Below are 25000 nucleotides of genomic sequence, written 5' to 3' on the forward strand. Positions count from 1 at the left end.
ATCACTTCTATATAGAACATGAGTCTTTTTGTAGTTTATTTATGACATATTTGTTTTTGATGTTGTTAATAGTTTATATATGACATGTCTATTTTGACGTTGTTACTTATTTTAGAATGATTTATTGTTAATTTGTTCTCTTCCTTTATTCATTTCCTTATTTCCTTTCCTCACTGGGCTATTTTTCCCTGTTGGAGCCCCTGGGCTTATAGCATCTTGCTTTTCCAAACTAGGGTTGTAGCTTGGATAATAATAATAATAATAATAATAAAAGGAAATTACTCAAAAGTAAACAACCTTTCTTAACAATGCAATTCGTCCTATCAACAAAATGTCATGTTGCAATAGCACCTTGGACTCACAAAAGACATTCCATGTGATAGTGTTTACCCAATCATTAAAACAAACGGAAATTTTTAGTTGGGGTTACATGCCACAACACAATGGTGTCAATCATCCAGTTCTTGAGTAAACAAAGTGACTCGTCATTAAGAGCAATTTTATTCATTACTGCGGTAATGAGTCTTTTTATGACTAGAAAAAGCCTCTCTCTCTCTCTCCTCTCTCTCATCCTCTCTCTCTCTCCTCTCGTCTCTCTCTCCCTCCTCTCTCTCTCCTCCTCTCTCTCTCTCTCTCTCTACAAGATCATAAGAGCTCTTTAAAATGCTTAAAAGTGAATCGTTCTACCAAAGAGCAAATGGAATCTCCGCGGATGGACTAAAAAGTCTTTGAGACATCCAAAATACTTGTAACTCTCTCTCTCTCTCTCTCTCTCTCTCCTCTCTCGTCTCTCTCTCTCTCTCTCTCTCTCTCCTCCTCTCTCTCTCTCTCCTCTTTCTCCTTACATTCTTTTTTGAATTTGCACATAAGTTTTTTAATCATCGTTCGAAATTTGATGAATATAATATAATTATACTCTTTAATTATTTACACTTTCAACCGGAGTATGTTTATCATTATTTGATCAGTAAATATACCAAAAATTTCATTTGCTTTCAACATAATTTAGTATAAAGTAGATAAGGAATAGTTATGCCTATTATTTGTCTTGGGAGCGGTTTTTTTTTTTAATATTGATTCACTATTTTGTAAAACATCTATCTTTTTATATATTTTTAATGAGAGAGAGAGAGAGAGAGAGAGAGAGAGAGAGAGAGAGAGAGAGAGAGAGAGAGAGAGAGAGAGAGATTCTTTGTCATGGTATTTTTCCCAAACAAAAGAATACTTATTACATGGCCGAAACATTCGAGGTCACGGCGAAGGTCAAGGGGTAGGTTCATTCAGTGGAACGACATAGCCACGCATGACGTCATTCAATCACTGGAACATCGTGAAAATGAATTCCTGGTAACCTTTCTGGTACGGTTACCATCTCTGCCTTTCTCATTACAACAAAGAAATGAAGATGAGATATTATTATTATCATTATTATTATTATTATTACTATTATTATTATTATTATTATTATTATTATTATTATTATTATTATTATTATTATTATTATTATCCAAGCTACAACCCTGGCTGGAAAACCAGAATGCTACAAGCCTAAGGGCTCTAACAGGGAAAACAGCCAAGCGAAAAAAGGAAATCCCAAATAAACTACAGTATATATAAGTAATGCACAAATATATAAAATATTTTAAGATCTTTAACAACGTTAAAATAGATCAGTCATATATAAACTATAAAAGGAGACTCACGTCAACTTGTTCAAGAGAAAATAATTTACTAAAAGTTTTAACTTCTGAAGTTCCACTGATTCAACCGCCAGATTAGGATGATCATTTCACAACCCGATTACTGCTGGAACTAGAGAGGCACTCAGTAGAGCTCAGACCTCCACCACGGCAGCTTATTTCTCATCCTTTTTGCTCGACTTTAACCTTGACCTTTGATCTTAACATCTATTAATTGCCGTGGATTTTCACACACTCAAATATAAACGAAAGTTTTAAGTCTCTGTGACAACAATGTGCAGACTTACGGCTGACTACGTGAATTGGACATTTGGTTGACCGTGACCTTGAAATTTGACATTTACCTTCCAAAATTTAATAATTTCCAGCTTTTTACATAACAATTTATCCTACAAGTTTCATTACTCTACGATTATAATTGTGGCCAGGAAGCTGTTCACAAACAACCACACAAACACGAACACATAAACAGGGGCGAAAACATAACCACCTTCCAACTTCGTTGGCGGAGGAAATAACACTCCTAGACTAAAGCCTCTTCAACGTCGCAGGAAGATGACCTTGATCGCATCCAGTAATTGAAATTGTCTTGTAATTTGACGTAATAAGATATTCGGCGTTAGGAAGTGGGACTACGAGATGTCTGTAAGTAAAAAATATGATTTACCTTCAAGGTCAAAATAGTTTTTCAGTCGTTTAGCATTACGGGAGTGTACAAGGAATCCGTGACTATGTATACATTCTTTTTTATGAAAAATGTTGTTCGTATTTGTGGATTAGTATGAATTCTTTTTTTTTTTTTTTATGAAAAAATTAATATGTCCGTATTAGTGGAATAGTATGAATACTCCTTTTTTTTTTATGAAAAATTAAGTTGTGCGCATTTGTGGATTAATATGAATGGTTTTTTTTAAATGAAAAATTAATATGTTCGTATTTTTGGATTAGAATGGATACTTTTTTTTTTATGAAAAATTAATATGTTCGTATTTTTGGATAAGAATGAATACTTTTTTTTATGAAAAAATTATATGTTCGTATTTTTGGATAAGAATGAATACTTTTTTTTATGAAAAATTAATATGTTCGTATTTTTGGATTAGAATGAATACTTTTTTTTATGAAAAATTAATATGTTCATATTTTTGGATAAGAATGAATACTTTTTTTTTATGAAAAATTAATATGTTCGTATTTTTGGATTAGAATGAATACTTTTTTTTTTATGAAAAATTAATATGTTCGTATTTTTGGATTAGATTGAATACTTATTTTTATGAAAAAATTATATGTTCGTATTTTTGGATTAGAATGAATACTTTTTTTTATGAAAAATTAATATGTTCGTATTTTTGGATTAGAATGAATACTTTTTTTATGAAAAATTAATATGTTCATATTTTTGGATTAGAATGAATACTTTTTTTTATGAAAAAATTATATGTTCGTATTTTTGGATTAGAATGAATACTTTTTTTTTATGAAAAATTAATATGTTCGTATTTTTGGATAAGAATGAATAATTTTTTTATGAAAAATTAATATGTTCATATTTTTGGATTAGAATGAATACTTTTTTTATGAAAAATTAATATGTTCGTATTTTTGGATAAGAATGAATACTTTTTTTTTATGAAAAATTAATATGTTCATATTTTTGGATTAGAATGAATACTTTTTTTTATGAAAAATTATATGTTCATAATTTTGGATTAGAATGAATACTTTTTTTTATGAAAAATTAATATGTTCGTATTTTTGGATAAGAATGAATACTTTTTTTATGAAAAATTAATATGTTCATATTTTTGGATTAGAATGAATACTTTTTTTTATGAAAAATTAATATGTTCATATTTTTGGATAAGAATGAATACTTTTTTTTATGAAAAATTAATATGTTCGTATTTTTGGATTAGAATGAATACTTTTTTTTATGAAAAATTAATATGTTCATATTTTTGGATTAGAATGAATACTTTTTTTTATGAAAAATTAATATGTTCGTATTTTTGGATAAGAATGAACACTTTTTTTTTATGAAAAATTAATATGTTCATATTTTTGGATTAGAATGAATACTTTTTTTTATGAAAAATTAATATGTTCATATTTTTGGATAAGAATGAATACTTTTTTTTATGAAAAATTAATATGTTCATATTTTTGGATAAGAATGAATACTTTTTTTATGAAAAATTAATATGTTCATATTTTTGGATTAGAATGAATACTTTTTTTATGAAAAATTAATATGTTCGTATTTTTGGATTAGAATGAATACTTTTTTTTTTATGAAAAATTAATATGTTCGTATTTTTGGATAAGAATGAATACTTTTTTTATGAAAAATTAATATGTTCATATTTTTGGATTAGAATGAATACTTTTTTATGAAAAATTAATATGTTCATATTTTTGGATTAGAATGAATACTTTTTTTATGAAAAATTAATATGTTCGTATTTTTGGATTAGAATGAATACTTTTTTTTTATGAAAAATTAATATGTTCGTATTTTTGGATTAGAATGAATACTTTTTTATGAAAAATTAATATGTTCGTATTTTTGGATTAGAATGAATACTTTTTTTTTATGAAAAATTAATATGTTCGTATTTTTGGATTAGAATGAATACTTTTTTATGAAAAATTAATATGTTCGTATTTTTGGATAAGAATGAATACTTTTTTTATGAAAAATTAATATGTTCATATTTTTGGATTAGAATGAATACTTTTTTTATGAAAAATTAATATGTTCGTATTTTTGGATTAGAATGAATACTTTTTTTTATGAAAAATTAATATGTTCGTATTTTTGGATTAGAATGAATACTTTTTTTATGAAAAATTAATATGTTCATATTTTTGGATTAGAATGAATACTTTTTTTATGAAAAATTAATATGTTCGTATTTTTGGATTAGAATGAATACTTTTTTTTTTATGAAAAATTAATATGTTCGTATTTTTGGATAAGAATGAATACTTTTTTTATGAAAAATTAATATGTTCATATTTTTGGATTAGAATGAATACTTTTTTATGAAAAATTAATATGTTCATATTTTTGGATTAGAATGAATACTTTTTTTATGAAAAATTAATATGTTCGTATTTTTGGATTAGAATGAATACTTTTTTTTATGAAAAATTAATATGTTCGTATTTTTGGATAAGAATGAATACTTTTTTTTTATGAAAAATTAATATGTTCATATTTTTGGATTAGAATGAATACTTTTTTTTATGAAAAATTAATATGTTCGTATTTTTGGATTAGAATGAATACTTTTTTTTATGAAAAAATTATATGTTCGTATTTTTGGATTAGAATGAATACTTTTTTTTATGAAAAATTAATGTTCGTATTTTTGGATTAGAATGAATACTTTTTTTTGTATTTTTGGATTAGAATGAATACTTTTTTTTATGAAAAATTAATATGTTTTCATTAGCGTCAGCTCTGTTGCAATATCAACAACAACGTTCACCACTAATACCAGAACTATTGCTACTAAATATATTATTTAGAAATATCAAAACTTTTTAATCGTTTTTTTCTGTGTCATTTTTATGCTCATTTCCTTATCTATTGATTTTTGTTTCTAATTTTTAATAGCTGCAACTTCAAGATGATCGAGGAAGATGATGTTTCATATGGGCTTTAATTCAGTGACATAAAAATAATTGTCATTGTTAATCGAAGCGGTTGATTTTCCGACGCATTTATGTAAACAGTATTTATTTATTTTCAATAATTTAACAATTATAAAGCAAAGAACGATGATATCTTGGAAAGAAATATTTACTGGCTGCATCCTATATACTCTTTTAACTTACAGCTTGTAGTTTTGTTTATTATTATCATTATTTTTTTTTTTTTTTGTAGAACATATTTCGATAACTATTTCTATTTTTTGTAACAGAATTACCACTGCCCCCCCCCCCCAAAAAAAAATATTTATTAGTGTCAAATTTGTTCATAACATTAACAGAACTGTGATTTTTTTTTTTTTTTATCCGGAACACCATCAAAGAAGATATTCATTCGTGTTAAATTTGTTTGTAACATTAACAGTAAAGAGATTTTTTAACAGGGGCGCCAACAAAAAACTTCATTCATTAGAGCCAAATTTGCTTATAACATTAACAGTACCAAGAAGGATAATGAATTTAAGATTCCTTCCAGGATGACGTCAGCAATCAGACACGCGCTACTCTGGGCAGCGCTGACTCTCAGCATAGTCACGGCTCTACCAGCAGAAGGTGGGCGGCACATCGTATACATCAACAACAACAATTACCCATCGCTGCTGTACATCAACAATGCCAACGGCGGTCATACATCCATGGACACCAGGGATGACACTTCCGATATCATCCAACTCATCCTTTATCCAGCTGACGAAGTAAGCAGAGGGGATATGATGGGATATAAGTATACACCTGTTTTGACAGATGTCTTAGAGTTTTCTGATGTTATTATAATAGTCTTTATGCTCACTTTGATATGGAGCTTAGTTATATGCACTCAAAGAAGCTAGGTTTTATATATATATATATATATATATATATATATATATATATATATATATATATATATATATATATATATATATATATATATTATGTATACATATATATATGTATATATATATACATATATATATATATGTATATATGTGTGTATAATATATATATATATATATATATATATATATATATATATATATATATATATATATATATATATATATAATATATATATATGCAATTACATATATGCACATACATATATGTGTGTTTTTGTGTATGTGTGTGCAGTATGTAAGCTATTGTGTGCAAGTATACATGTACGTGTTGATATACATAATCTAAATGTATTTAATTATAAACATACATAATTAGTCTTTTCATTTGCTTACGGGCAGGAACAATTTTTTTTGAGTTTCCTGGGGAGAGAGAGAGAGAGAGAGAGAGAGAGAGAGAGAGAGAGAGAGAGAGAGAGAGAGAGAGAGAGAGAGAGAGAGAGAGAGAGATGAGTTTTTATTGGCAAAACAAAACACCTTACCTTACAGAAAGAAAAGCAGACCAGGAAAGCGACGGTCGTCCTTGTAGGAGATGCCCAGGGTATCCTCACGATGACCCAGGCAGAGCCTCCAGTCGGGGCCACTCACATCGAGGGGGAGATCCTCAACCTGACGCCAGGGCTCCATGGATTCCACATTCATGAACTGGGGGATCTCTCCGGAGGCTGCGCTTCTGCCGGAGGACATTACAATCCGTATAAGGTAATTGCGGGTGAATGTAGTACGTTGGGACAGCGAGAATTCGATAGCGAGATAAGGTAATTGCGGCTGAATGTAGTACGTTGGGACAGCGAGAATTCGATAGCGAGATAAGGTAATTGAGGGTGAATGTAGTACGTTGGGGCAGCGAGAATTCGATAGCGAGATAAGGTAATTGAGGGTGAATGTAGTACGTTGGGGCAGCGAGAATTCGATAGCGAGATAAGGTAATTGAGGGTGAATGTAGTACGTTGGGACAGCGGGAATTCGATAGCGAGATAAGGTAATTGAGGGTGAATGTAGTACGTTGGGACAGCGGGAATTCGATAGCGAGATAAGGTAATTGAGGGTGAATGTAGTATGTTGGGACAGCGAGAATTCGATAGCGAGATAAGGTAATTGAGGGTGAATGTAGTACGTTGGGACAGCGAGAATTCGATAGCGAGATAAGGTAATTGAGGGTTAATGTAGTACGTTGGGACAGCGAGAATTCGATAGCGAGATAAGGTAATTGAGGGTGAATGTAGTACGTTGGGACAGCGGGAATTTGATAGCGAGATAAGGTAATTGAGGGTGAATGTAGTACGTTGGGACAGCGGGAATTCGATAGCGAGATAAGGTAATTGAGGGTGAATGTAGTACGTTGGGACAGCGAGAATTCGATAGCGAGATAAGGTGAAAGATGATATGGAGAGAAGAGGTTTGGTGGGAGAGGTTGTCTTTGATAGAAGGCATTAGAGAGGGTGCGTCAGGCAACCGACCCCTTAATGTAGGGATATTGGTAGAATAGAAGAAGAAGAAGAAGAAGAAGAAGAGAGAGAGAGAGAGAGAGAGAGAGAGAGAGAGAGAGAGAGAGAGAGAGAGAGAGAGTATTAGATGGCAAGATAAGTTGAAGGATTATATGGAGAGAAGAGATTTGTTAGAAGAGAAAGTCCTTGATAGAAGGCATTGGAGAGGGCGCATAAGGCAACCGACCCCTTAATGTGGAGATAACGGTGGGAAAGAAGAAAAAAGTAGTTCTTTGGGACATATGTAAATTTTCTTATTACTTGTAAAATCAATTTTCTTTATAGGGAAGTCGTTGTTTAGTTTGGTCTCAAATACGATAATTTGGAGCTAATTTTACAGTTTACGATATATGATTTATTGTTAGCTTGTCAGGAGCGAAGCCGGTTGGGAAATAAACACAGGGCTTAGACTTGGCCTTAGGGTAAGCGAAATTTCAGAATTCAAAACTCAAAGATGAAAAGTAACAACCCAAACTATCGTAAAAAAAAGCTAATTGCAATTGACCTATTATATTTACTTAGATAACGTGAATGTGATCTCTGTATCCAGCATAATATCATTTTATCTATATATGAACAAATTATAAATTTTTTTAAAATACAATTTGGAAATAGAACTCTAGTAGGCCCTCATTTACTATATCATTAAATTTGATCTTCATTAATAGTAAAAATTAAAAAATCCAAGTGTAAACAAAAGCTTTGAGTCTAATGGACTTCCATTAATATAATCATGAATATTATTAATCCATCATACATATGGAGGATCAGATTTCTTTTAGACACATGGAAAATTAAAATTCGTTTAGACATGTGGAAATTAAGTTTCTTTTACACATGACAAATTAAATTTCTTTTAGACATGCGAAAAATTAAATTTCTTTTATGTTTGAAATAATTTTTAAAGACTAAAATGCTGCTAGAGTTTTGCTCAGACAACAATTATAACGTTTAAAACGCTTCCAGAAGACTCAGTTTCTTTTAGACATAAAAATTAAATGTCTTTTAGACATATGGAAAATTAAACTTCTTCCAAAACATAGAAAAGACTAAAGAATAATTTCGTTTTGTTCTTCTAGAAAACCCACGGTGCCCCTGCCCACCGTGTCCGCCACATCGGAGACTTGGGCAACATCCTAGCTGACAGCCAAGGACGGGCTTATGTCAACATCACCGACCCCCTGGTGAGTCTAGTCGGTCCTCGGTCTGTCTTAGGACGCGCCGTGGTCGTGCATAGCGGTGAGGACGACCTCGGCTTAGGAGGGGACGAAGGGAGTTTGAAGACGGGTAATGCCGGAGGGCGTGTAGCCTGTGGCATAATTGGCTATGCTTGAGGATCCCTTTGAAGACCAATTAGGAATTTCATTTTGAAGATTTGGCGAAGACCAACAGGAATTTCTTTTTGAAGATTTGGTGAAGATCAATAGGGAATTTCTTTTTGAAGAACATTGTATCTTCATTTGGAGTCTCGTCATTTCACAAATCACGTCTAAAACTGTCTTAGTAAATAGTGTTTGTATTCATCATTAACACCACTTTCTATGTTATTCAATAAAATAGATTTTCATATACTGTATTATCGATTTTCAATGTACAATACGTGACTATTATAGACGAACTATTAGTATTTCGATTTCCATTTGGAATGTCTTGTCATTACACGAATAATGTCTAAACTGTTTTAGTAAATAGTGTTTGTATTCATCATTGATACCACTTTCTATGTTATCAAATAAATAGAGTTTTGTATACTGTATTATCGATTTTAAATCTATAACTACTACGTGTTAGCAACCAGTAACTTCATTTGGTATGTCTCTTTATTACACGAATCATGTCTAAAATGGACTTAATAAACTATGTTTGTATTCACCATTGGTATCACTTTCTATGTTATTAGAAAATAGATTTTTACATACTGCATTATTGATTTTCAATTTATAACTACTTCGTGACCATTGTAGACGAACTGATAGAAATTTGAATCTTATAAACTGTGTTAATAAATAAAGTCTTTGTATTCATCATTAACACCACTTTCTGTTATTAAATAAAACAAATTTTTATATACTTTATTGTAGATTTTGAATAAACTATACTACGTGACAATTGTAGACGAACTATAAGCAAGTAAAAATGTATGTTTTATATTCCTTTTGAACAAAGCGCCTCTACATGTACCGAGTATAAGCGAAGAGAAAAGATATACTGTATACTCATTTTGAACATGTAACTTCTACATGAATAACGTCAGTAGACTAAATATTTCATTTTAGTTGTTCATTATTTATCCTTATTTTTAATTATATTCTTGTTTCCTTTCCTCACTGGGCTAATTTTCCCCGTCGGAGCCCTTGGGCTTTTAGCATCTTGCTTTTCCAACTAGGGTTGTAGCTTATAAGGTAATAATAATGATAATAGTATTCAATTTGACTCGGCATAACAGGTTAGCAAATGTCATAGACTATAGAATTTGACTCGCACTGCCACTCGCTCTGGCCCCTCTTCACTGAAGCCCCGACCCAATCAGCTTATCTGGTGGGCCGTTTCTTTCCCCCCTAGAACCCCATTATACCCAGACAGATCTTTAGGGCAAAACCAAAAGCCACAACATTCATTCTGCTTTTGCCTTCTCTCTCTCTCTCTCTCTCTCTCTCTCTCTCTCTCTCTCTCTCTCTCTCTCTCTCTCTCTCTCTCTCTCTCTCTCTCTCTCTCTCTCTCTCTCTCTACTTACTGCATCATCTAAGTGATTTTTCCCATCTCCAAAATGGCAGAAGACTTCAGACTGGACATAACCGGTTAGCAAATGTCATTGACTATAAAATTTGACTGGGCAAAGTTGGATAGAGAATGTTGATGGACTATTGAATTCAACTGTACACAATTAGTTATCGAATGTCAATAGATCATTAAATTTGTCTGGACATAATTGGATAGAGAATGTTAGTGGACTATTAAATTGTTATTGTACATACTTAATTAGCAAATGGCAGTGGGATAATGAATTTGACAAATACTATAGTTATAATGATAATGATAATAACAACAAAGTTGCTATATAACAGATAAATTACATCTTTGCTGGTTTATCTCCAATTGACGCATATTCTACGAGAAGTAGAACATGAATTTGTCTGTCCTCCGAAGCCCAAGTAATATGTCGGAAAGGCAGGCGATGTTTATGTGATGGTTAAATATTTATTAATGCGCGCCAAGATCTGCGCAGAAATCATGGCGGTAATTCTTAAGTTACAGCGCCGGAAGGAAGTCAGATAGACTTTGATTGCCTGACCTGTTGATTGCCTGTTGATTGATCTGTTGATTGCCTGACCTGGTGACCAGGTAGTAATTGCGATCACAAATATCAGAGGCATTTGAAATGATAAAGAATTTTGCATAGTTAGGTCTCTAATAACTTACAGTATACATTGGTACTCAAAGTCACGGTTTGTTTACCTAAGAAAGAAGAACGCCCAAACACATTAATTTTCCCTATAACACGTTGAGATAAGGATGGCAAATATGTTATTCTTAAATAGAGATTTTAAAGGTTTATAGGTTTAGAGACCACTTATGGATGGCAGAGGCAAGGGACAGTGACATTGACCTATCAAACAGGACAATGTCCTAGAGACAGACCCTATTACATATGATCAGCGCCCAAGTCTCTCTCCACACAAGCTAGGACCAAAGAGGTCCAGGCAATGGCTGCAGATGACTCAGCAGAGAGACCTATAGGCTCCCCGAAACACCCCCGTCCTTAGCTTACCAGGATGGTGAGGTTGCAGCGACCAAAGGTACTAACAAGTTTGAGCGGGACTCGATCCCAGTCTGGTAATTACCAGGCGAGGGCGCTACCACTAGGCCACCACAACGATTTCAGTTGGATTTTTGCTTTGAGTTAATAGGCTGCAAATTTTTTTGCTATGATGCAAATATGTTGAACATATGTTATAATCAAAGTATATTAATTCATTAATTGTAAATAGCATTGATGCTTCTAGTAATGAAGAAATCTGTAAGGTTATATGCTCATAAGACTCCGCCCATCCAGTCATTTAATAATTGAATGAAGCACCTCCTACTATACATTAATCTAAATAATAATAACAACAAAAACAACAACAAATGCAGTCGTCTCTAGTCCACTGCAAGACAAATGCCTCAGACATGTCCTCATTCATGTCTGGGGTTGCATACGCTACCGGGGTCCAAGCGATGTCAGGCAGGGCAGCCGGTTGGGACTACAGTCTACCCCTAAAGCCAAAGCAACGTCCTTCAAAGAAGGCAACCGTGTTCCCCCATACGAATGGGAAAAAAGCACGCCAATAGAAGTAATCATTAAGCGAGTCTGATGTCATAATTAATGAGTATAAAATACCTAGCAGAAGATTAGTATCAGCTGAAATCTTTGATGAAGAAAATCCTCAATGATGCTCATAAGAGAGAGAGAGAGAGAGAGAGAGAGAGAGAGAGAGAGAGAGAGAGAGAGAGAGAGAGGGGGGGGGGGGGGTGTTGAGTAAGTGGGTATGGAGGAAGGGAAGCATGTGTTATGAAGCCAAGTTTCTTAGGATTTCATCAGTTCTGTGAACAACAGTGAACGGAGCAACTGTGCCTTTTCTGAAATGGTGTCATCATCCTTCCGTTGAACATTTTCTTCTCCTGAGGTAATGTCTCTACTTAATCTTAGCTCATCGACAGGAGAGTTCCTACTGGTGGATGAGTAGTTGTTTTTTTCATTTTATTTTTCTTTGTTTCCTTTCCTCACTGGGTTACTTTTCCCTGCTGGGGTCCCTGGGCTTATAGCATCCTACTTTTCCAACTAGAGTTGTAACTTAGCAAGTAATAATATTAATAATAATAATTATGCAGTACCTTGTTTCCTTTCCTCACTGGGCTACTTTCCCTGTTGGGGACCCTGGTGTTATAGTATCCTGCTTTTCCAACCATGCTTGTAGTTTGGCAATTAATAATAATAATAATAATAATAATAATAATATTAATAATAATAATAATTATGCAATTCCTTGTTTCCTTTCTTCACTGGGCTACTTTCCCTGTTAGGACCCCTGAGGTTATAGTATCCTGCTTTTCCAACCAGGTTTGTAGCTTGGCAGTTAATAATAATGATAATAATAATAATAATGATAATAATAATAATAATAATGCAATTCCTTGTTTCCTTTCCTCACTGGGCTACTTTCCCTGTTAGGGCCCCTAGGCTTATAGCAGCCTGCTTTTCCAACCAGGTTGTAACTTGGCAATTCATAATAATAATAATAATAATAATAATAATAATAATAATAATAATAATAATAATAATGTGTGCTCAAGCTGTTTCTTGGTTTACCTAACAGTGTTTATTTGCTTGAGGAAATAACACTAGTTGGTTAATTCTGTTGCATAGTCTTCATAATACATGGTTTTTTTTCCTGCTTGGCGATCTGCCGGACTGGGGTTAAGGTTCCGCTCAAAATCGATAGTTTCTTAAAGTGTCTTTAACCTCCGCATCTTTGTGAGCTAAGGATAAGTGGTTTGGGGGAGCCAATAGGTCTACCTGCTGAGTCATCAGCAGCTCTTGCCTGACCCTCCCTGGTCATAGCTTGTGTGGAGAGCGGGCTTTGGCACTGGTTAGTCTCTAGGGCAATATCATCACTAAAACATTTGCCATAAAAATCGGTAAAGATCTGGAATAAATATTGCCAGATATTTACCGTCTTAAAAACGGAAATATTGACTTGAAAGAGGGATTTTACGGTCACCAACCCGTATAATAACAACGTAGAGTAGAAATTACTGTCACCTATATTTACTGAAATACGGGTAAGAACATAATTTCTCTTTTACGGAGAATTTCCGATTAAAATTATTTTTTTTTCTTTCTTTTTTAAATTGTGCTGCTAGCCAGGGCATTGTCACTGTCCCTTGCCAATGCCATATATAGGAGGCCTTCAAACCAGAGAAAAATAAGAAAACGCTTGAAAAGGAGAACCATTTTCCCCAGTATTGCCTTGAGAAAAGAAAGTTTACTTAAACTATGCCTTTTCTAGGAGAAGATTGCCAGTAAACTCGCAAGAGTCACCGGATAGGAATCTTTAGACATCGTAGATTAATTTTTAGAATTCTTCGATAAATGTTTACGCACGATAGCCAAGTCATTAGATCGGATTGCTCATTTATCTTGCACATATTTCCTAGCATCCTGTTTGTTTCCTTGAATATATCTTTTCCTAATTTTCCAAACCATTTGGTATTAACGAATCTAAGAAGTAACAAATATATTATTATTATTATTATTATTATTATTATTATTATTATTATTATTATTATTATTATTATGCCTAGCTAAACTACAGCCCTACTTAGAAAGGCAGGGGGCTATAAGCCCGAGGGCTCCAACTGTGAAAATAGCCTAGTGAGCAAAGGAAATAAGGAAATAGATAGAATAGTGTGCCTGAATGTACCCTCAAGCAAGAGAATTCTATCCCAGGACAGAGGAAGACTATGGCACAAAGCCTATGGCAATACCCAATACTAGAGAACAATGGTTTGATTTTGGACTCTCCATCACCTGGAAGAGCTGCTTAACATAGCTAAAGAGTCTCTTTTACATATATTGAATTACTGATTACTAAAGATGTAATTCTTTTAGCTTTTAAACCCCTTTTTCGTTATTCATCTATCTATATATTGATATATTTATATATTTTTCTATTCATATGTTCTCTAAAACACCAATGTCATGAGACAAATGGCAGCCATAGACATAACCGTTTCATTATAGAAGATCACCTCAGGTAAAATGTCAATTGGTAGGATGTTAACGTTGGCATACAGTGTGATATTGGGCCGTTGAACAAGGTCAATGATGTGAACTTATCTAGCGAAAACATATTTCCGTCCTCATAAAAGGGTACTGGTGAGAAAAAATTACGAAACATGTACTAAAAGGGAAAGCTTAGTGGGAAAAGTTTATATATCCGCTACTTTGGTATGTTATGATGTAGGTAATTTCTTTGCTGAATGAGAGGTAGAATTTAGTATGGATATAATGAAAACTGCAGAGAGAAAACTGAGTAATATAAAAGTTTTTGTTACTGCTATTAAAGGAATATTTTTCCCTTGTAGTTTTTATAATCGCTGTAATAACAATTACTTTTTCCTTGTAGATTTTGTTACTGTTGTTATAAGAATTACATCTTTCCTGTAATTATTTTTTGCTGCTGTCATAAGGATTACTTTTTCGTGTAATTTTTGTAACTACTGTGATATTGATTACTTTTTTCCTGTACTTTTTGTTATTGCTGTAATAGGAATTACTTTTTTCCTGTAGTTTTTATTACTGTAATAAGAATTATTGTTTTTCTGTAGTTTTTCTAACTACTGTGATATGAATTACATCTTTTCTTGAAGTTTTTGTTACTGCTGTAATAGGAATTACTTTTTTCCTTGTAATTTTTTCTATCGCTGTAATAGTATTTTTTCCTGTATTTTTTTGTTACTGCTATTTAAGGATTTTTCACCTGTAGGTTTTGTTGTTGCTGTAATAAGAATTACTTTTTTTCCTGTAGTTTTTTTTTACTGTTATTAAAGAATTTTCCCTGTTTTTTTGTTGTTGCTGTAATAGGAACTACTTTTTTCTTCTGGTTTGTGTTACTGCTGTAATAGGAATTACCCTTTTCCTTGCAATTTTTCTTATGACTGTAATAGGAATAATTTTTCTCCTGTAGTTTTTGTTACTGCTATTAAAGGATTTTTTCCCTGTATTTTTGTTGTTGCTGTAATAGGAATTACTTTTTTCATTGTAATTTTTGTTATCGATGTAATAGCCATTACTTTTTTCCTGAAGTTATTGTTACTGCTATTAAAGGATTTTTCCCTGTAGTTTTTGTTGTTGCTGTAATAGGAATTACTTTTTTTCATTATAATTTTTGTTATCGTTGTAATAGGAATTATTTTTCCTGAAGTTTTTGTTACTGCTATTAAAGGATTTTTTCCATGTAGTTTTTGTTGTTGCTGTAATAGGAATTACTTTTTTCATTATAATTTTTGTTATCGTTGTAATAGGAATTATTTTTTCCTGAAGTTTTTGTTACTGTTATTAAAGGAATTTTTTCCTGTAGTTTTTGTTGTTGCTGTAATAGCAATTACTTTTTTCCTTCTGGTTTTTGTTACTGCGGTAATAGGAATTACTTTTTTCATTGTAATTTTTCTTAACAGTGTAAAAGGATTTTTTTCCAGTAGTTTCTGTTACTGCTATTAAAGCATTTTTCCCCTGTAGTTTTTGTTGTCGCTGTAATAAAAATTATTTTCTTCCTGTAGTTTTTGTTACTGCTATACACAAAGGATTAGGCATTGGTTAGTCATTTTATCCCCGGTTAAATATTCCTCCCAAGGACAAATACAAGAAAAGGAATCCAGTTCTGTCAACAGTTTAGAGTAAATACACATCCCTGAAGACACAAACGTTTACGCACTCATTTGTAAACCAACGTTTTTCTGCCATCTTTTCTTTGTGAGGTAAACCATCGTTTTAGAAGTCACGAGCATACTACTCTCTCTCTCTCTCTCTCTCTCTCTCTCTCTCTCTCTCTCTCTCTCTCTCTCTCTCTCTCTCTCTCAAAACGACAGAGAAATGTTTCCTTATGAGAGTGTACAGTGAAAAATATTTGGGTATGTTGGATTGTTCCCTGATATTCTCTCTCTCTCTCTCTCTCTCTCTCTCTCTCTCTCTCTCTCTCTCTCTCTCTCTCTCTCTCTCTCTCTCTCTCAAAACTACAGAGAAATGTTTCCTTATGAGAGTGTACAGTGAAAAATATTTGGGTATGTTGACTTGTTCCCTGATATTCTCTCTCTCTCTCTCTCTCTCTCTCTCTCTCTCTCTCTCTCTCTCTCTCTCTCTCTCTCTCTCTCTCTCAAAAGAAAGTTTGATAAATTGCTCTGACTGTTACCAGATATGATTAATTGTGCCAATAAAACCATGCCGTATTAATATCTGCTCTAAAGGTCCGGGTGATATGGCAGGTTTCGATTCGTCTTCCCATCATTATTCTCATCTTTCGACGGAAGTTTGTTTATGCCCAACAAGAAGTAAAAATAGTTTACTTTGACTGACATTATTGTTTGTTAACGTTTAAAGTAAGTTTCACTATTTTCTAGTACTTGTTGTTATTGTTTCGTTTATATTTGAACATAGAAATTTAATGCAAAAATTAAAATTTTTTTCTTTTATTTTGCTTATAGTTATTGCTTTTTTCTGTTTACATATTTGATATTTTAGCAGGTGGAAATTCCTTATAGAAATTAGAATAATTTCTATCCTTTTTTTCTTATTATCGTCGCTTTTATCTTATTTTACATATATGATATTATTAGCTGGTGGTAAGTTCATGTAGCAATTAAAATATTTTATAATATTTAACTTTTTGTTGCTTTTATTTACATAAATATTTTAGCAAGTAATAAATATTAAGGAACATCTATAACACTAACAGTAATAAATATGACATTTTCATACTACAAAAAAGGATAATTTAAAGGAACTTTCTGGGCTATTTCTTAACCTGTACGCACACACACGCAGCCAGCTTATCTCGGCGCCCTCTTCTCCCCTTGTGTTTACACAAGAATTCCCAGAGTCAACTCTTCAGCAACCGCGTAGAGCCTCAGTAGAGCAGCTTTCGTCTAGAAGGTGGTTTACCAAAGACGAGAGCCAAGATAGGAAGTCCTCTATCCATTAATGGATAAAACTCTCTCTCTCTCCTTCGATTGGGGGTCGTCTTTGCTCTCGTTGTTTATTTCTCTAACTCTTTGGCGTGTTTAGTTCTCCTCCCGTTTGTTATGGATCGTTCTTCAAGATGTTTGGTCTTATTCCCTTATCTGGTCTACTCCTTGATAAGAGATTCAAGCTCGTCAGAATTGTGTTGAGTGACTCAATTATTGTGGTTCTTCTGAGGGCACCAAAAGAAGTCTCAATCGCTGAAATTGCAAGTTCCAATGTTAATTGATTTAATAACTGACATAATAATTTCAATTGACTCGAATTACAAATTTTCAAAATGTCAAAAATTTTTTTATTTGCCTTAAAATATTATCAGAAATCATGTCTTTTTTGTCCTGTTTGTTTTCTAATTTTGACGTTCAGTCTTGGGATTATTATTATTATTATTATTATTATTATTATTATTATTATTATTATTATTATTATTATTATTATTATTATTATTATTCTATCATAGTCTTTTCAACTGGATGGTATTTATAGTGTAGGATTCCAGGTTGCATACTGCCCCTTAGGAGTCCATCACTTTTCTTATTAGGCTATGTGCGCCGTTTCTAGGATCACACTCTTCTGCATGAGTCCTGGAGCTACTTCAACCTCTAGTTTTTCTAGATTCCTTTTCAGGGATCTTGAGATTGTGCTTAGTGTTCCTATGATTATGGGTACAATTTCCATTGGCATATCCCATATCCTTATTTCTATTTTCAGGTCTTGACAATTATCCATTTTTCCCTCTCTTTCTCTTCAACTCTGGAGTCCCATGGTACGGCGACATCAATGAGGGATATTTTCTTCTTGATTTTGTCAATCAACGTCACGTCTGGTCTATTTGCGCCTATCACCCTATCTGTTCTGATACCATAGTCCCAGAGGATCTTTGCCTGATCGTTTTCTATCACTCCTTCAGGATGGTGCTCGTACCACTTATTACTGCAAGGTAGCTGATGTTTCTTGCACAGGCTCCAGTGGAGGGCTTTTACCACTGAATCATCCCTCTTTTTGTACTGGCTCTGTGCAAGTGCCTAACATTACCTTGCTAAGTGGTTTATGGTTTCATTTTTCGTGTTGCACTTCCTACATGTTGGAGAGAATTTCCGTCTATCGTTCTTTGAACATATGTGGTTCTTAGGGCCTGATCTTGTACCGCTGTTGTCATTCCTTCAGTTTCCTTCTTGAGCTCTCCCCTCAGTAGCCATTGCCACGTGTCATCGCTGGCTAGTTCTCTAGTCTGTCTCATGTATTGTCCATGCATTGGTTTGTTGTGCCTGTCCTCTGGTCTGTTTGTCATTTTCCTGTCTTTGTATATTTCTGGCTCTTCGTCCTTCTTCCCATACACTCTTGAGCCACTCGGCTTCGCTGGTTTTCAGATATTGCCCCAGTGCTCTATTCTTGATGTTAACGCAGTCCTCTATACATAGTAGTCCTCTCACTCCTTCCTTTCCTGTTATGTATAGTCTGTCATTATTTGCTCTTGGGTGTAGTGCTTTGTGTATTGTCATATGTTTCCTAGTTTTCTGGTCTATGCTGCGGAGTTCTGCCTTCGCTCATTCTACTATTCCTGCGCGTTGTTTGATTACTGGCACTGCCCATGTGTTTATGGCTTTTATCATAGTTCCGGCGTTGAGTTTTGACTTGAGTATCACCTTGAGTCTCTGCATATATTCTTTCTTGATCGTGTCCTTCATCTCTTGGTGTTTTATATTCCCTTCTTCCATTATTCCCAGATATTTGTATCCAGTCCATCTGTGTTTGATATTATTATTATTATTATTATTATTATTATTATTATTATTATTATTATTATTATTATTATTATTATTATTATTATTATTATTATAGATACCAATTTCCGAAATCTTCAAGAGCTCTCTCAAAGTATTTCTGTACTGAAAGGTGAAAATTCAAGGAAGGTAATCTCAAAAATTGAACAACCAGGTGATGAGAAAAGCAATAATAGGGGAAATTATCAATCCATCCATGAAAGAGTGAAAAGATAAAAATGGAGTTACAACATCACGTACACTGAAGAGTTGAAAATACAGTATGTTTGCAACCCAAGAGAAAATGGTGATTTTATAGTTGGGAAGTAGCGATCCAATGTAGTTTATATAGCGCAGTTCAAAAATAAAATGATGACCTTCAGCAACCGGGTTGTAAAACCGGATTTTGACGTAGGAAAAATCTATTTTTGGTTGAGATAGCCATGTCGTCCTGATGGAAGTTCCTCATAAGGCAGCTTTCTACTTGGGAGATTTCTGTAAGTGATATACCAGAGAATTTGACCTGTAGAGGTATGATGGAGTTCTATCCTCCGGAGCGAATAACCCGAGAGATATCGTGTATAAATCAGTGACGGGTTGATAACAAGCCATGGTTATCCTTCCCTAAATAGAGTTAACCTTGTTCAAAGGTTCAAAGGTCGCTCATGAATGGCGGAGGCAAGGGAAGTGACATTGCCCTAGCAAGCAAGACAATGCTCTAGAGACTGACCATATATTATATGATCAGCGCCCAAGTCCCATTTCCAACCAAACTAGGATCTGGGAGGGCCAGGCAATGGCTGCTGGTGACTCAACAGATAGATCTATAAGGTCCCCCAAACCCCACAACCTTAACCCACAAGGATGGTAAGGTGGCAGACACTAAAGGCACTAACGAGTATGAGTGGGACTCGAACCCCCGTCTGGCAAACGGATAAGGGATAGTGTAGGATACGTGGGTGAGAGAGCCGTTTTAATAGCTCCATACAGAACGTAGAATTTTAATATTGTAGAGGTAATAATAAATTCATGGCCCAAAGTATGGTGATGAGCTTAAATGAAATCTAGGTTTTTGTTTCCGTAAATCACAATCTTACGCTGTTAAATTTTCCCTTAAAAAAAGTAACAATCCTGGAATAAATGTTGGCAGACATTTACCATTTTAAACGGATATATTGACGTTAATAGTAATATTACGATCACCAACCTGTAAAAGATAACAAAGTCGGGTAAAAATTACGGTCGCCTGTATTTCACTGAAATGTGGCTGATAACAATATATTATTACGGAGAATTTCCAATTAAATGGCAGATTTTTAAAAATGTATCTAACCCGACAAAATGCGAATGACGTCATCACCAAACTCTGAAGAAAGTAGATCCTGGTCATCACTTGTCATCTGCTTCCCCGAAGGCAAAGCACGGTTGATTGTGTTTACAAACGTCTTCGGGTAAGTCTTCAAGATCTTATTTTATCAATGGAAAGATTTATCTCCGTCAGGTCCATATTCAAGGTAACTTCCTTTAGTTTTACGTTTTCAATCGTTTTTTCTCTTGAGTCTGTCAGCATTTAAGTATCACTTATATTCTAAAGGTAGAACGGAGAGAAGTTTCTCTCTCTCTCTCTCTCTCTCTCTCTCTCTCTCTTCCTCTCTCTCTCTCTCTCTCTCTCTCTCTCTCTCTCTCTCTCTCTCTCTCTATATATATATATATATATATATATATATATATATATATATATATATATTATATATATATACATACATACATATGTATATATATATATGTATATATATAGTATATATACATATACATACATATACTGTACATATATATATATATATATATATATATTATATATATATATATATATATATATATATGTATATATATAGTATATATACATATACATACATATACTGTACATATATATACATATACATATACATATACATATATATATATGCGTGTATATATATATATATATATATATATATATATATATATATATATATATTATATATATATATATACAACAACAATAATAACAACAACAAATGTAGCCGTTTCCAGTCCACTACAGAAAAAAAACTGTCATGTCCTTATTCATGTCTGGGGTTTAACCACTTTTCATCACAACGCCAGTGCAGATTGGTGATGGTGGGAGATTTTCGTCTGATCACTCACAACAAACCAACCTGGTATGTGTGGTCCTGACTAGTACAGCTTTGCTGATCATGGTGATACACAAACCCTTACATCACGTTAAGGTATCCCACTATACCTTTAGAAATTTACATGTGGGCATATACTGATATCGATATAGTTATTTATATAAGTTTAAGACAACTACATAAATACGTATGGCGTATATACATATTAATGAAAATACATAGGAATATCAATTCTGGCCGTCTGTATCTTTTATTCCAGCTGTGACGAAGTTGTTGAACGATCTTCCTAATCGGGTAGTTGAATCAGTAGAACTTCAAAAGTTCAAACTTGCAGCAAATGTTTTTATGTTGAACAGGCTGACATGAGTCTTTTTATAGTTCATATATGAAATATCTGTTTTAATGTCTTTATTGTCTTCAAGATATTCTATTTTAATTGTTCATTACTTCTTACAGTATATCGTTATTTATTTCCTTGTTTCCTTTCCTCACTGGGCAATTTTTCCCTAGTGGAGCCTTGGGTTTATAGCATCCTGCTTTTCCAACTAGATTAGCTAATAATAATAATAATAATAATAATAATAATAATAATAATAATAATAATAATAATAATAATAATAATAATAACTGATATAACCAAATGCTAATTTCATTCGAAGATCATTTCAAATGCTCTCATCGAGATTACATTTCTTGGAATTTTTACCTTTTAAGCTCTCATCTTTCTCAAACTCCCTTTAAATTGGACAACTTCTTCAAATTTCCGAACCCGACGTCACCGCTCGCTTTCCCAAACATATCGAATGATGGATGGATCAGTCATAGCTTATATAAACCTCGCTGAGTTGAAAAGGATTCTCTATTAATCTGAGATATTTTTGCTCGTATGACTGTCTGTTCTGTTTACATAACTGAGATGTCAATTTAAGCATTATTGTTATTATTATTATTATTATTATTATTATTATTATTATTATTATTATTATTATTATTATTATTACTTGCTAAGCAACAACCCTAGTAGGAAAAGCAGGATGCTATAAGCCCTGGGGCTCCAACAGGGAAAATATCCCAGTGAGGAAAAGAATCAAGAAAAAATAAATTATTTTAAGAACAGTAACATCTCCTATATAAACTATAAAAACTTTAACAAAATAAGAGAAACAGAAATAAGATAGAATAGTGCGCCCGAGTGTACTCTCAAGCAAAAAAACTTTAACCCAAGACAGTAGAAGAGGCTATGGTACTACCCAAGACTAGAGAACATTGGTTTGGTTTTGGAGTGTCCTTCTCCTAGAAGAGCTGCTTACCATAGCTAATGAGTCTCTTCTACCCTTACCTAGAGGAAAATGGCTACTGAACAATGACAGTGCAGTAACCCCTTGGGTGAAAAAGAATTGTTGGTTAGTCTCAGTGTTATCAGGTGTATGAGGACAGAGGAGAGTATGTAAAGAATAGGCCAGACTATTCGGTGTTTGTGTGGGCAAAGGGAAAATGAACCGTAACCAGAGAGAAGCATCTGGCGGTAGTATTTCAACGCTTATTGCCTTAAATAACAGGGAAAAGAAGTTAAATTATTTCTTTTTTATTATGGAAACGGGTAGTGATTCTGAGCATAATGACTTTACTAACTTACTTTGATGGCTGCTTTTCCGGTCCCATGCAGCAGGGAACCCCACTCTCTACAGGACCTCCATTGTCATTTTACCTTGTTCGTTCAGAGTATTTAACGTTTCATATCGCGTATTGTTCATTTACTGTTAAATCGTCACTGTTGTATGATTGTTGAAATAAGAAAGTCTTCAGTTTCCTCTTGAAAGCCTTAATGTCTTCAGTCATTCGAATGTTTCGTGGGAGCTTATTATATCGTCTTGGGGCCGCATACCTAAAGGCTCTAGAGCCTAAAGTGGACATAAATCTAGATTCCAACAGTTTGAAGCCATCTGTAACTATTCTCGTGTCGACACGATATGTTGGCTGTGCAATATGTAGTAATTCTCTTAAGTATTTTGGACTGCCGGTTCTGATAACTTGGTGGGTTATTGTGAATTTTTAAAAATTCAATTGTCGCTTTAATCGGCAGCCAGTGTAAATCAATTAGTATAGGGGTGATCCTTTCTCTAGGTTGGACACCTTTTATCAGTCTTGTTCCTCTGTTTATTATGTTTTGTAATTTTTTTAAATTGCACTTTTGGTAAATTGTAATAGAGTTGCAGTAGTCAATCCTGGTAATAACACAGTTTATCACAAGTATCTTTACAGAATTTTCGTCCAGGTACTTTTTTATAAACGCAATATTTCTAACCAGTAGTTTTTATTACATTATTTATTTGGGCATTTAGAGACAAGTTACAGTTAAGAAATACACCCAGATCTCGAACTTTACTAGATATCGGCACCGAGTCATTATTTATGTTCATTTGAATATCACCTAAGTTTCTCAGGCTGTTTCTCTTGCCCATCACCATGATTTCAGTTTGGTTCTCATTTAATTTTAGTTATTTAAAAGTCATCCATTTTTAACACTATCAAGGATTCGGTTTAGAGTTTCAGTAGTGTCATGTATATCATTTATGGAGAAGCAAAATTGTGCGTCATCTGCAAATACTTTAAACTTCACGCCATGCCTTTGTAGCATTTTTGATAGACCAATAGTATAGATGCAAAATAAGATTGGGCTAAGTACACTCCCCTGGGGTATCCCCCTGTTTAAGGGTTCATATGATGAATAAGAGTTTCTAATTTGTTCACAGTAATTTCTACAATTCTGGTGTTATGTTGTTAAACATAAGTATAGTTAGTGTTGTACACTGTTAAAAAAATTGCTGTAATAAAACGGTAAAAATCATGGAATAAATGTTGCCAGGCATTTACCGTTTTAAAAAACGGATATATTGACGTAAAGGAGAGATTTTACGGTCACCACCCGGTAAAAGATTATAAAAAGGTAGGGTTAAAATTACGATCGCCTGTATTTTACTGAAATACGGTTGAGAACAGTAGATTTTAATGAAGAATTTCTGATTAAAATTAGGTTTTTTTTTATGTGTAGCTAAGCGGGTGGCGGGCGGACGGCCGGTGTGGTTTACTTTTTGAAAAGTAAGTATACACTTAGAATCACTACCAACTCACCTTTGTAAGGGGGAGGGATCCTCTTTCCTAATTCAGACCCTGGTGCCCTAAAATATCTAGCTTCGCTCCTGGGTATAGTAGCTGACACCTGATTATGCAACAAAATTTCTTACAGAGAGTATATGAAAATGTTATCTCTGAAATTCATTCCATACAGATTTAAGAGCAACTTGTAGCCAGAAGTTTTCCAATTTGTTCACTAGATATTATGAAAAACTTCAGTTGATCTTGTTTATGCAAATATGTAGAAAATAAATAGACAAAGCAACAATTTTGTGAAGTGGTGCTTTAGGAACACCAAGATATTAAGATAAGGAGCTTAGTATATCGGTTAAGTTGCGTTAATCAGATGATTTTAATCTTTTCTATTC

At 33.3% G+C, this 25000-nt stretch overlaps 2 protein-coding genes across 3 annotated transcripts in view; both read left to right on the forward strand.

The window, feature by feature from the left end:
• The window catches only part of LOC137652324 (superoxide dismutase [Cu-Zn]-like), a 72200-nt gene extending 62222 nt beyond the window's left edge, over nucleotides 1–9978 (forward strand). The window contains exons 2-4 of one of the 2 annotated variants that reach the window (XM_068385662.1): nucleotides 5896–6115; nucleotides 6785–6997; nucleotides 8862–9978. In XM_068385662.1, the coding sequence (XP_068241763.1) occupies nucleotides 5896–6115; nucleotides 6785–6997; nucleotides 8862–9116 (688 nt within the window). In that variant the 3' untranslated portion in view covers nucleotides 9117–9978. The remainder of the gene's footprint in view (nucleotides 1–5895; nucleotides 6116–6784; nucleotides 6998–8861) is intronic. The other variant, XM_068385663.1, reaches the window with a different exon arrangement.
• Nucleotides 9979–12377: 2399 nt separating this feature from the next.
• Nucleotides 12378–25000, forward strand: part of LOC137652326 (probable G-protein coupled receptor AH9.1) — a 30849-nt gene continuing 18226 nt past the window's right edge. The window contains exon 1 of the mRNA XM_068385669.1: nucleotides 12378–12449. The gene's annotated coding sequence lies outside the window, so the exon portion shown is untranslated. The remainder of the gene's footprint in view (nucleotides 12450–25000) is intronic.

The sequence above is a fragment of the Palaemon carinicauda genome, chromosome 13 (genome assembly GCF_036898095.1).
Source record: "Palaemon carinicauda isolate YSFRI2023 chromosome 13, ASM3689809v2, whole genome shotgun sequence".
Lineage (NCBI taxonomy): Eukaryota > Metazoa > Arthropoda > Malacostraca > Decapoda > Palaemonidae > Palaemon > Palaemon carinicauda.